Genomic DNA, 13,165 nt, shown 5'->3' on the forward strand with positions numbered 1-13,165 from the left:
CAAGCTGTAACATCCCAAACCCAACGAGGAACATGAAAGAATGTTTGCTTGCTTGTCAAGTCCTAGTGTTTGTTTTTCTCTTTCATATCTAAGAGGAGTGCTCTATGTTCTAAGTTTTGGGACTGGTGTTACATTTTGGCATTTCCTCATTTATTTATTTTTAATGGCAGTGACAAAAACGATGTCTTTAAAATAAATTAATGGTATTTTTGATCTTGTATTAAAGTTGCCCCTGTGAGCTTCTGCTGAGGCAAAAACGTTTAGCTGTTGTTTAAATTGTTTAGTATTCCTGGGAGTTTTATGATCGGCTAATTGTTTTACTATTTTTGATATGCTGTGAACTGCCTAGAACAGGGCTTCTCAAGCTTTCCACCTCCAAGACCCACTTGAGACAGCTGAAGGTTACTGAGGGCACTAAAAGGTGGCAGATGCTTATAAAGAATGTAAGTGAGTACTCTAGTTAAAAACAAACACAAACCACTCCTCAAGATCTGATATCATAGAACCTGAGGGATCACAGAATTGTATAGTTGGAAGGGACAACGAGGGTTATCTAGTCCAAAACCCCGCAATGCAGGATTTTTTTGTCCAACATGGGGCTCAAACTTACATCCCTGAGATTAAGGACTCAGTGCAATACACAAATGTGACACCTGATGGCAGCAGCGAGCTACGGCAAATTAAACATATTTTTCAAAACTTTTTTTTTTTAAAAAAAGCGTTTTCAAAGTGTTTTTTGTATGTGTGTAGATTCCACCTAAGAGTCTCATGCTCTGCCAACTGAGGGAGGAATTTTGAGAATCCTTATGAAAATGATCAGGTAGTTTTGGGTAATAAAATAAGTTGCACAGATAGGTAGCAATCCTATACACAAATGCCTGGTATTAAGTCCTATTAAACTCAATGGGGCTTACTTCTCTGTACATTAGGGTTTCCATAAGCCCTACTTTACAAAGGACAGTTCTCTGTTTGAAAGAGTCCTTTATTTGAAGGGCAGTCAGATCCAAGTCCTGCGTAAAGATAAAAACAGGAGAGCAAGAGGAAGGGAGATGTAAGAGGGAGGAGCAGGGACCTTGCAGCTGCCCATCAAGAGCAGCCACATTGGTCCACCTGGTCAAAGGTTTTCCCGCTATGCATTGTATTTCCATTTAAATTTGTGTCATTATTTCTAAATTTGGATTTATACTTCCATATGAGCACATGCAAATGTGTGCCTTATTTCAACCCCTTTTTTGGTGAGGTCTTTCCTCCTTTGGTGATGAGCAAGCATCCACCCTACTGTATATGCATAGGATTGCATTGCTGGATTCTTACATAGGTGAAAAGAACATTTTGAAAAACACAGCAAGGTTTAGGCCCCACTCCTTGAAATAACAATAAAAATATTCCTCCTCCTTCAAAATCTGCCTCCCCGTTACATTTTGAGAGCTACACTTTACCTCCAGGTGACAGCAGCATATGAGGATTACTGTATTTAGCACAGCAATTAACAATTTTAAAACTGCTTGGCCATATTAATTAAGAAACTAAAAATGAAAGGGTGAATGTCAGCTGCATTCTCAGTGATAACAACTGGTTGCTTGGGCAATTACCACTTGGCAACTTCATAGAACAAGACTGTATGGCAATATGAGTTTTGTTACAGTGCTCAATCTGCCATTTACTAATGTTTAAAACTATGTTATGCTTTGCACTGTAACCATGCCCCCCTGTGCCCCCTGTCCTTCCGCTTCCTCACTTCTTTTCATATCAAATCAACTCTGTGTCAGATTTAAGCTTCCATTATATATCTACAGCTACGAAGTCTTAAAGGAAATTATCCTAATTTTGAAATACAACAAATAGCGTTCCTTTCAGTCAAACCACAAAGTATGTTTTGTTACACTGGATTTAACATAAGATAATGCTGGTTCTTTTCAACTATTAGGAGAGACTAAGGACCCAGGGCTGATGAAATTATATTTGCTACCTTCAGAGTTACTGTTAATTACATTTACCCAATTATCCTGCAACTCAGCCATTAGGTGTTGATTTGTTTATGAAGGCAGCAACTGGCAGCTGTTTGTATCTCATTAAGCCTGTTCTTATGTAAATGCCTTCCATAAAAGTGAAATTAATTTTCATCAGTGTTAGAAACGTATAATTCATGTACAATACAGTCCAAAGAGCAGGTGCATCCAGCCGACATTTTCAACGCAAATAACCCGCGCCTCATATTTTCCATCCCAGCAGATCCTGAGTTACACGAGGAGCCTCTAAAACCTTGTGTGTTCAGATGCGCAACATTTACAGGTGCATATGTTGCTGAAACGTGGGATGCGGGTGGCGCTGTGGGTTAAAGCCTCAGCGCCTAGGGCTTGCCGATCGAAAGGTCGGCGGTTCGAATCCCCGCGGCGGGGTGCGCTCCCGTTGTTCGGTCCCAGCGCCTGCCAACCTAGCAGTTCGAAAGCACTCTCGGGTGCAAGTAGATAAATAGGGACCGCTTACTGGCGGGAAGGTAAACGGCGTTTCCGTGTGCGGCTCTGGCTCGCCAGAGCAGCGATGTCACGCTGGCCACGTGACCCGGAAGTGTCTTCGGACAGCGCTGGCCCCCGGCCTCTTTGAGTGAGATGGGCACACAACCCTAGAGTCTGTCAAGACTGGCCCGTACGGGCAAGGGTACCTTTACCTTTACCTTTATGTTGCTGAAAAAACAACAGGGTGTTCAAGATAGCTTATGGCAAGGAAAGTCATTGCCTGCTTAAATTACTTTCATTTGTGGTTGAGAAAGAGGAAGCATTCAGACCTCTAGGAAAGCACACACATGATTTGAACATAGGATCTCCTTGATCCTGCAAGATCTTTCATTCAAATAAATGCAGGACCCAGACCAGGGATCTGCAACCTTTAAGACAAAAAGAGCCACTTGGACCCGTTTCCGAAGAAAAAACAAACTGGGAGCCGCAAAACTTGTCATTATAAAAATAACGTTTTTGTCACTCTTTTATTATTTCTTTGTTTGACCCCTCAGAATTACTCCTCCTCATAGAAATAAACGTTAAATTAACAAGTTACCTTTTTGTGTGTGTGTGTTCTTCACTCCCCTTCAAAACAGTGACCAGCGTACATGCCCCCTTTCAATGCAGTGACCAGCGTACATGCCCCTTACAATATAGTGGGCGGGCGGGCGGGAAGGTGACGTCGGGACGGTGCGTGACTTAACGCACGCACCGCCCCCATGCGACGTCACAGCCAGTACAGCGCCCGCCACAGTGGGGAGTGTCGGAGTGCACAATGCGCCTCCTCCCCTCGCTAGTATCCGCCCCGGAGCCACGGCAAAGGTGTAAAAGAGCCACATGCGGCTCCGGAGCCGCAGGTTGCAGACCCCTGACCCAGACCCTCCAAGTGTCCCTATTTTCCAGGGACAGTCCTGGATTTACAGAAGCTGTCCCAGTTTCTGATTTGATCCTGGAATGTCCCACATTTCCTTAGGATGTCCCTATTTTCACCGGAGAAATGTTGGAGGGTATGGAGTTATCTGACCCTCCAGCCATTTGAAGACAGCCCTGTATAGGGAAGTTTTCATATATGCTGGAAGCCACCCAGAGGGGCTAGGCCAGGGCAACCCAGTCAGATGGGCAGGATATAAATAGTAAAAAAATTATTCATAATATTATTATGGAATAGAACGTCCCTATTTTCATCAGAGAAATGTCGGAGGGTATTCAGGAGGTCCCTGGTTCATTTGTTTAGTTCTCCCAACAGTGAAAACAACGTAGAAGGAATATGGGACCACTGCATGAATTAAATGTCCACTCCTGGTCTCTCTCTGGGTAAAACGGTGAAATGAAATCAGACCCTGAAAGGTTTCAGACCAGTTGTTTATTTCCTAAAAATACATGATCATTTTTAATACGGGGTACACATTATAATATAATGTCATCACTTGGAAAGAAAAAATAATTGATGAGCAGAAAAAAGGTACCTCCGAGTCATTTGTTATACAGAGAAATGGCCGAATGCAGGGAAATGATCTTGGCCTGATTTCCAGTTGCTGTGAGGCACTGGGCTTGAAGATAACCAAAGAATAATGCTAATTTATTCATTTCATTCTCAATAGAAGGAAGCCATAAAGGGTTTATAATACTGAAACCTATCTAGTTATTCTTTAAAAAATGTCAGAATTATTGTGATTACAAGACCAAAGAAAAAGTAGAGGAATCTTCTGATTGTTTGTTTTGGAAATGAATAAATGGAATGGCTATAAGATATTTATAGAAACTGGTGATTAATAAATGTATTTGAATTGCTTTGGTCAAGGAAATTGCTAATAAAAACCTTATGATTGTTACTAATTCAGAGCATGATAGGGGGAAAGCTAAGCTTTACTGGTTCCCTTTGGTTTCAATAATAGAGCTAAGTGTGTGCTTAAATATTTCCACCTGATACCAAGAAGATTTTGTAGTGCTTACATCCAAATGAATTGTTTTTTCAAGGAATCACATTGCCAGAAACAAAAAGCATGACGCTTATCCTGAAATGACATTTGGGCCTATGCAGCATTAATTTCCTATCCCTCCTCTTCTCAATTCATTGTAACTGGGTTACAATATAATAATAATAATAATAATAATAATAATAATAATCATCATCATCATCATCTGGCTGGGTTTCCTCAGCCACTCTGGGCGGCTTTCAAGAGAACATTAAAAACTTCCCTAAACAGGGCTATGGAAGTGAGAGCTGGACCATAAAGAAGGCTGATCGCCGAAGAATTGATGCTTTTGAATTATGGTGCTGGAGGAGACTCTTGAGAGTCCCATGGACTGCAAGAAGATCAAATGCATCCATTCTTAAGGAAATCAGCCCTGAGTGGTCACTGGAAGGACAGATCCTGAAGCTGAGGCTCCAATACTTTGGCCACCTCATGAGAAGAGAAGACTCCCTGGAAAAGACCCTGATGTTGGGAAAGATGGAGGGCACAAGGAGAAGGGGACGACAGAGGACGAGATGGTTGGACAGTGTTCTCGAAGCCACAAACATGAGTCTGACCAAACTGCGGGAGGCAGTGGAAGATAGGAGTGCCTGGCGTGCTCTGGTCCATGGGGTCACGAAGAGTCGGACACGACTAAACAACTAAACAACAACAACAACAAACAGGGCTGCCTTCAGATGTCTTCTAAAAGTTGGATAGTTGTTTATTTCCTTGACATCTGACAGGAGGGGGTTCCACAGAGCAGGCACCACCACCAAGAAGGCCCTCTGCCTGGTTCCCTGTAACCTCACTTCTTGTAGTGAGGGAACTGGACCTCAGTGTCCAAGCTGAATGATGGGGGTGGAGACGCTCCTTCAGGTATACTGGGCCAAGGCCATTTAAAATATCAATACATGATATCAATAAACCAAAACCCATGCAATCATTAAAACCATTTAAAACAATAATTAGCAGCAATTATTAATGGATAATATCAACATTTCGGCACAACTGTTTCATGCTCCTAAATTCCCTTTGCAACAGGAAGTTGCAGAGATCTTACTCCGTTTGTCAATTTATTTTATTTTATTCAAAATATTTTTTCTGACCACTCCCACCAGCTCTCTGCTGTGATTTTGTGATGCCAAAAGCCCATTGTGACTCCCTACCTAAGACACCCAAAAGGTGCCCTTTAAAAACACATGAATTGGCCTCACCAGCTAGAAGATTTTGGCCAAACTCATGCTGACACGCCTAAAAAAAAGTTAGTTGCCCTTGCCTTGCAGGATCAAGGTGGGTGTTTCTGATGGGAGCGTATTGTAGACTTATGTCTTTTGTAATAAACGACTTATTTGAAAAACATAAAATTAATAATATAAATAAAATAAAATAAAAAAGGAATCTTCCAATAACAGAACAGCATGGCTGATATAACTCTACAAATGTACCGTATTTTTTGCTCTATAAGACTCACTTTTTCCCTCCTAAAAAGTAAGGGGAAATGTATGTGCGTCTTATGGAGCGAATGCAGGCTGCGCTGCTATCCCAGAAGCCAGAACAGCAAGAGGGGTTGCTGCTTTCACTGCACAGCGATTCCTCTTGCTGTTCTGCCTTCTGGGATTCAGAATATTTTTTTTCTTGTTTTCCTCCTCCAAAAACTAGGTGTGTCTCGTGGTCTTATAGAGCGAAAAATATGGTAATTCGGCATCAAGGTAATTTGGAGAACCCTCGTATTTGCATGAAAGACAGCAGGATTATGTTCATTAGGAAAAGCAGATATTACCATGTTTTCTGAGGTAAAAGTACTGTGATTCTCCTCCACTTCGTATATTCACTGGAATGGTAGATGCTTGCTGGTGTAAACTCCTGGCAGCTAGGCATACTTGGAAGACACTCCTTACGGCGGAAAGGGGCGGAGGACAGGACACACAAGAATATCAGGATTAACATGAAGACCTTAAAATTAACTTTTTAAAAAAAGTTTAAAAACATTCACTAGAAGGGAGGGGAACACCAGACTTCCCTCTTTGGTCCTTGAGACCCTACAGAGCCACACGCCATCCTCAGAGACATCCTTTCCCCTCAGGGCTCCCCCCTCATGGGCCTTGCTTCACTTTCTGCTTTTGCTTGGCTGAATTGTCTGCTTGAACTTTAATAATAATTTATTCCTTGGCTAGACGAAGGCTTGGGAGGAGTTTGAGAGTGTATAAAAGCTAGCCTCCTTTTGCCTCTCACCCCACCTACTGCATGTTTGTGCACCTTGGAAAGTTACCCTGAAGTGAATGCATTCCTCAGGCTGAAATGGGTTCCCAATCCTGCGCTACAATATTTCTGTCATGAATAAAATACCTCATAAGGCATCAAAACAGTAGCCTTTCATCCAGGGATGGAACCATTTCTGTTAAGTTGTGGGTGAACATATCAGACAACACAGCTCTTTTTTATTCACAGGCCAGAACAGAACTGAAGGGTTCAGCCAGCCTGCTTATATAGAGCTCCACTACAACGCAACTGTAACAACTTTCTGTAACTATCCAATCACTGAACGTCACTTTCAATCCCTTATTTGCATATGTGGACCTGAGTGAAAACTATCTATAGTATCCCCCCTGCTGGTCCAGGGTGAGAACTTCAGTACATAACAATTTCTAGATTCTCTGGGGCTATTCTATACTTCAGACATTGCTTCTGGGGTCAGCCCTCCCACAGACGGAGCTATAATAAAGTTGGAATTATCCAGTTCTGGCAGAATAAAGTTGCTTTGAGGGCTGGATTCTTTCCATGTTTCATTGGAATAATACCTGAGCTTCCTCAGAGGCAGTTTTAGGGTAGCAAGACCGGTTCAGCCACACTGGGCACTGCACTGCAGGGGGTGGTACAACAAAACTGTAAAATGGATCACAAAAGGCGGGGGGTGGGGGGCCACCAAATTTTAGTGTCACACAGGGCACCACTGAAATTTGAGAGCCCAAAGTCCGCCATTGGCACCCTGAAGATGGTGCATGAAATCTAGAAAAACTAAGGTGAATGTAAATCAATAGAACCCAGGGTACTGACTGAGTGCTTGCCCCACAGATGCCTGTGGGGTGTAAATGTGCCTATTTTTCCTCTAGATCACAGCCCATGTGTTATGTTTTCCTACAGGGAAACTTATTAGGTAATTTTATAATCTGGAAAGGACAAACTGATTAGTTAAAGCAGGGTTCAGCAAACTTTTTCAGCAGGGGGCTGGTCCACAGTCCCTCAGACCTTGTGGGGGGCCGGACTATATTTTTTTGGGGGGAAATATGAACAAATTCCTATGCCCCACAAATAACCCAGAGATGCATTTTAAATAAAAGCACACATTCTACTCATGTAAAAACATGCTGATTCCCGGACTGTCCGTGGGCTGGATTGAGAAGGCAGTTGGGCTGGATTCGGCCCCCGGGCCTTAGTTTGCCCACCCATGGTTTAAGCTATTGTTTAATAGCAAGCCAAGATAATAAATCTGGTCTGCTTCAATTAACCATAACTCTGGTCTCTTCCTTATCTCCAAACCAGAGGGAGAAGAGAATGTGTGAACTCGACATATCAGCAGGCTTGATCACATAATGCTCAGGGAGGTTTAGCTTTATGTCCACACTGTTGCAATGAACCCAAGCAAACCTCAGGCTTGTGCATTCACCTCTCTCCTCCAATGAGGTGTCTGGAAGAGAGATTTCTCTAGCATTTATTTTCTGTTTCCCTTCAATTTAGCTTGTTGTGTCTCTGGCCCAGGGACAATAGTTTATATAGCAAACTCTGGTCAGTTTAACAAGCCAGGTTCAAGAACCACTGTTTGCAGCAGTGGCGTAGCGTGGGTTGTCAGCACCCGGGGCAAGGCAAGTAATTTGCGCCCCCCCGCTGCACTGTCCCTCCCCAGATAGTCCCTCGCTCTCTCTCCGCACCGCACGCCTGGCACCCTCCCCTCCACAGTGGGCGGCGACCTGGCGGCTCGGATCGGATTCGCATTGCCAGCACTGCAGTGAGAGAGAGTGAGTGAGCCAGGTAGGGGCAGAGAGCTGCGAGTGCGAGCGCCCCCCCCTAGATGTTGCGCCCGGTGCGGCCGGCCCCCCTGCACCCCCCACGCTACGTCACTGGTTTGCAGTTGGGCTGTTCTGAAATTAAGCAAAGTTGCTACAAGCCAGACAGCTCAACAAGCCCAAGACCCACGCACACAGTTTGCGCACATAGTAGTAAACCATGTTTTAGTGTTATGTGTGAACTGGGCTGCCTTCCTTGATCGGACTTACCTCTTGAACCAGATGCCAAGTAAGACCATGGTTAGTAGAGTATTCCAGCTTCACTTGGTTATCCATGTGAGGCCTGTACAGCTGCCCACAGCCCATTACCAAGTTGAACTGTAGCATATAGGACGCTCCAATTTGCATAGACTGTGTTTCCACGTACCGCATGCTAGAAGCTAGCTTAGAGTCTCCTGTAAAACTGGAAGAAATAAGGATTTGCTTTAAAAAATAGTTGAGAAGCAGCAGCTATTCATGACCATGACACTTTCAGTTTAGTTATACCTGTTGTTATTTTTTCTCACAGCATGAAAGTGCATGCTGTGGGCATGAGGAAGTGAAGACCTGTGGTTCAGAAAATTACAAAAAGCAATGAATATTATAGGTCAAGGAAATAATTAGCTGGATCCTGTATGCTGTTGGGTCACTAAGAATGCAGACAGGGAAGAATGCCACACTAGGAAGTAAAGTGGTAGAAAAAATGTCTTTAATTTTGAAAGGCTATCTGCTGTTTATTATTAAGTAGAAACTGGGACCACAATAGTGTTAAGAAGCAGGTTTACTGAAATAAGTGCTGGATCATTTTTGGTATAAAATCTGTGGTGCCTTTCAGCGAATGAATTATGCTGAATTAGACCATGTCTATTCAGAAGGACGTCCCATTAAATTCAATGGGGCTTTCTCCCAGTTACATTGCGATGACTGCAGTCTCAGGACTCATCTATACAGCTGCAAATAAAACGTTTTGTGTTGTAAAGTGCATTATATAAATGTGACACCAGATGGCAATGGTGAGCTATGGCAAATTCAATATATTTTTCAAAACCTATTTTTTTTAAAAAAAACAAAACCTTTTCGCAACATTTTTTATATGTGTCTAGATTCCACCTCAGTTAAGTGGAGTTTCCTATCAGCTCTTGAAGTCCCCTCCTCTCAGGGTTCTCCCAGTTTTGGTACTGGCTTCCACTTTTTCTTCTTACAATTTTCTTCTGGTTATAGTCTGCCTCTTGCTCACTCAGCAGCAATGCCCTTAAGCTTCAAACTGCTTGTCCCCTGAGTTTCAGGCTCTGAGACTCAGGAGTCCTGGCAACCACAGGTTCACTTTAAAATAGTGTTCAGTGGGACCTTTTTTCAGGGGCGTAGCCAGTGTAAATATTCTGTTCTTCTAAGAGAACAGTAGCAGCACCGGGATTAGCACTAAAGTGACCTTGATGCCTAAAATTTAACTCAGCGTGTACCTTCGAGCTTTAGTAGGTTATGTTGAAAAATCAACATTTTAAAAGGAAATATTAAATTGGTTGGGCATTGTTATGCCCCAGAAGCTTAAGAACGCATGCTCTGAACAGCCAGAGTTTGCCCACTTCCTTACATGTGCTTTGCTGATTGGCAGCTGCCATTTTGGGGCAGAAACCATGGAGAGAGGGAGGGGGAAAAGAGACTGGACAAATAAGAGAGCAGGAGAGATCGGACAAATCCGTTTTCGCTTTGTCTCCCTTTCACTGGTTGGTTGCAGCCATTTTAGGAAGAAACCATTGTGGGTGGAGTGAGAGTCACAGATTATAAATGTCCTCATAGGAAATTCGGGAAATCATCAGCTCGTTATGCGAATGCTACCCTAACAAATGAATTCCTGGGGCCTGCATGTACTGCCTGTCTGATAATAAAATAAATAAAAATCACTCGGGACACACACACAAAATTTAATAATGTAAGGCTAAATAAGAATCACATGAGACAAACAACAATGAACTTAAAGCAAACACTTTTGGGGGAGGGGTTTCCCCACTACTGATTCTGATAAGAACAAGCAAATAACACAAGAATCTGAAGCAAGCAACAAAATTAAATCAGAAGGATAATGAAAATACTACATGGTTTTAAATGAAAGGATGGGAAAGAGGACTGCATTGGACTTAAACAACAGAAAGTCTCGCTCCAACTGCTGCACCATAACTCTTTAAATAATGTTCCTTGCAGAAAAACTGCAAGATGCACATGAGATCTGAGCTATTTACTTGCTTCAACATCACTCCCCCAAAGCACTGGGACTGGAGAACCCTGATAAAATTATTCCCACTGATTGTAAGCAAGACCTGTCCGTCACAATGGAGCTGCCCGTTCTCCTCTGCTACCTTGGTGTTTTCCTTATATGGTAAGCCAAGTTACATTAGTAAAACACCTGTCTGCAGCATTGTCTGAATTGCTGAGCTGCCACAAAGTGCTTTACGGGGTCCTCTTTGATTCAGGGTGCCTCATACAGACCCTGCTTCACCTCTGAGGAGCTGAAGACCCTCCAAAGCTCCCCTGATTGGCTCAGGACTTGGGATTTGTCTGGATCTTCTACGTGGCTAAAATATACAGTGGTGCCTCGCAAGACGAAAAGAATCCGTTCCGTGAGTCTCTTCGTCTAGCGGTTTTTTCATCTTGTGAAGCAAGCCCATTAGCGGATTAGCGGCTATTAGCGGCTATTAAAGGCTTAAGGGATTAGCGGATTAGCTGCTAAAAGACTATTAGCAACTTAGTGCCTTAGAAAAAAGGGGTGGGGAGCGAAAAAACACACCCAGGAATCACAAGACATTTTCGTCTTGCGAAGCAAGCCCATAGCAAATTCGTCCTGCGAAGCACCTCCAAAACGGAAAACCCTTTCGTCTAGCGGGTTTTCCGTCTTGCGAGGCATTCGTCTTGCGGGGCTCCACTGTATCAGGCTGAATAATAAACTGGATTTCTCTGTGTTGGTCAATCCACTATATATTCTTGTCTTCTTTTAAGTTCATTGCACTGGATATATATCCGGGGTGGGTGGGTAGAATAACTTTGATGCCTTCTAAGTGCTGGGAATTTCTCCCCCTGCCCCTTCAACTCATAAATACTAAGAAAGCACAACCTCTTTGTCTCATAGGCCATTGTTAAAGGATCAAAAAAAGATCAAAGAAGGTATGTTATACAGGGACCATACTGAGTATGATATGCGAAGAGATGCTTTTTAAAAAACAACAACGGTACCTTTTCATAGTTTCGTTTTATGCCTACAGATTGCCGGTAGCCATAACTCAGTAGCATTAAAGACTGCAAGACTCTATTCCTTCTCTCATTTCTTCCTTCTGTAATTCTCCAGAGTACCTGCCTACTGCTGATTTTTACTGCTGGATTCCCGACCCCCATCTTCCTTTGTGTGAAAAAACATATGCTTGGAATCAATTTGAGCACTGTCAGAAGGTAGCCAAATACATTGGCTGCATCATAAAAGAAGAGTGATCAAATGCTCTCCAGAAACGAGGAACCAAGAGGATGTTTGTTATAAACATTCTTCTGGGAAATGAATTCTGCTCGTACATTTAATTAAATGATGTGCACACTCAGAAATAGTCAACTTCTGTGGGTATTCCCAAAGTAATCAGTCCACCTGCAAGCACTGTAGACTAATTGGCACATGCGGGGATAATAGCATAAGTAAATGTACAGGGACTTTCACAACCACTGCACTTTTGAATCCATGACTTTCAATAACAATGGAAGCCCCTGTGAATACAGATAAATTGTTGTTGGACAAATCGAGCATGTTAACATAAGAGATTGCAGATTCCCACAGTCAACCTTGTCGTTTTGCCTCAGAAGATAGCAAAGTTTTTATAACAGGGAGGTGGTTTCTTTGGTCATTCACCTTGCCTTAACCTCTAAGGACATCACTACCTATGTGAAGTTTCATATATGGAATTTCACACAAGTAATAGTACCAGCATCCATGGAGCTCAGTACATCATCCAGAAACACTGGATCGGAGTGTGAAAATGCTTTTCTGTATTTAGCAGATTAGCCATTAATGCAAGGGGGAAATCTGAATTAGGATACCATTGTGAACCATTAGTAGTAGCCATGGTTACTACCACCTAGCTCTTTTTTAGGAAAAGCTGAGCCACAGTCACGTAGATCACTGCAGCTATCGGATGTCCTGATACACAAATCTGATTTCTTCGGAGATTCATTCATTCATTCTTTCATTCATTCATTGCTATTGTAATATATTTATACAAATCTCTATGCAAATGCTCACAGAACTTTAAGATTAACAAGTGCCTCCCCACTTAAGCAAATTGGAAAGAATTCTAGTGTGACTTTGTACAAACCTAAGTTATTACTTCATATGCCCACAGTAACAGGAAAAAACACAGCCCTTATCCACTGTGTAAAGTTCAACCACTCTAGTTTTCAAAGGTGATCTGGGCTGTTCATATTATTATTATTATTATTATTATTATTATTATTACCACCACCAAATATTGGTCTGAATGTTAATGGATAATTAATGGAACAAGTTACTTTATAGTTTGAGCTAATTTCCATCCATTAAGCAGCAGTAAAGGAGAGGAAATACTTCAGTGGTAAAATGTATAAAATCCTTTATAAATGCCAGAGCTTAAATCTTGAAGCAGAAATAGATTCTGTATTA

The 13,165-nt window shown here is 42.4% G+C and overlaps 1 protein-coding gene across 4 annotated transcripts in view; it reads right to left on the bottom strand.

The window, feature by feature from the left end:
* RELN (reelin) overlaps window positions 1-13,165 on the bottom strand; it is a 306,441-nt gene that overhangs the window by 100,608 nt on the left and 192,668 nt on the right. For all 4 annotated transcript variants that reach the window (XM_083399200.1, XM_083399199.1, XM_083399202.1 and 1 more), the window contains 2 exons: window positions 8,728-8,920; window positions 6,237-6,349 (listed from right to left, as the gene is read on the bottom strand). In XM_083399200.1, coding sequence (XP_083255326.1) covers window positions 6,237-6,349; window positions 8,728-8,920 — 306 coding nt within the window. The remainder of the gene's footprint in view (window positions 1-6,236; window positions 6,350-8,727; window positions 8,921-13,165) is intronic.

Source organism: Podarcis tiliguerta (assembly GCF_965153285.1).
Source record: "Podarcis tiliguerta genome assembly, chromosome: 10".
Classification (NCBI taxonomy): domain Eukaryota; kingdom Metazoa; phylum Chordata; class Lepidosauria; order Squamata; family Lacertidae; genus Podarcis; species Podarcis tiliguerta.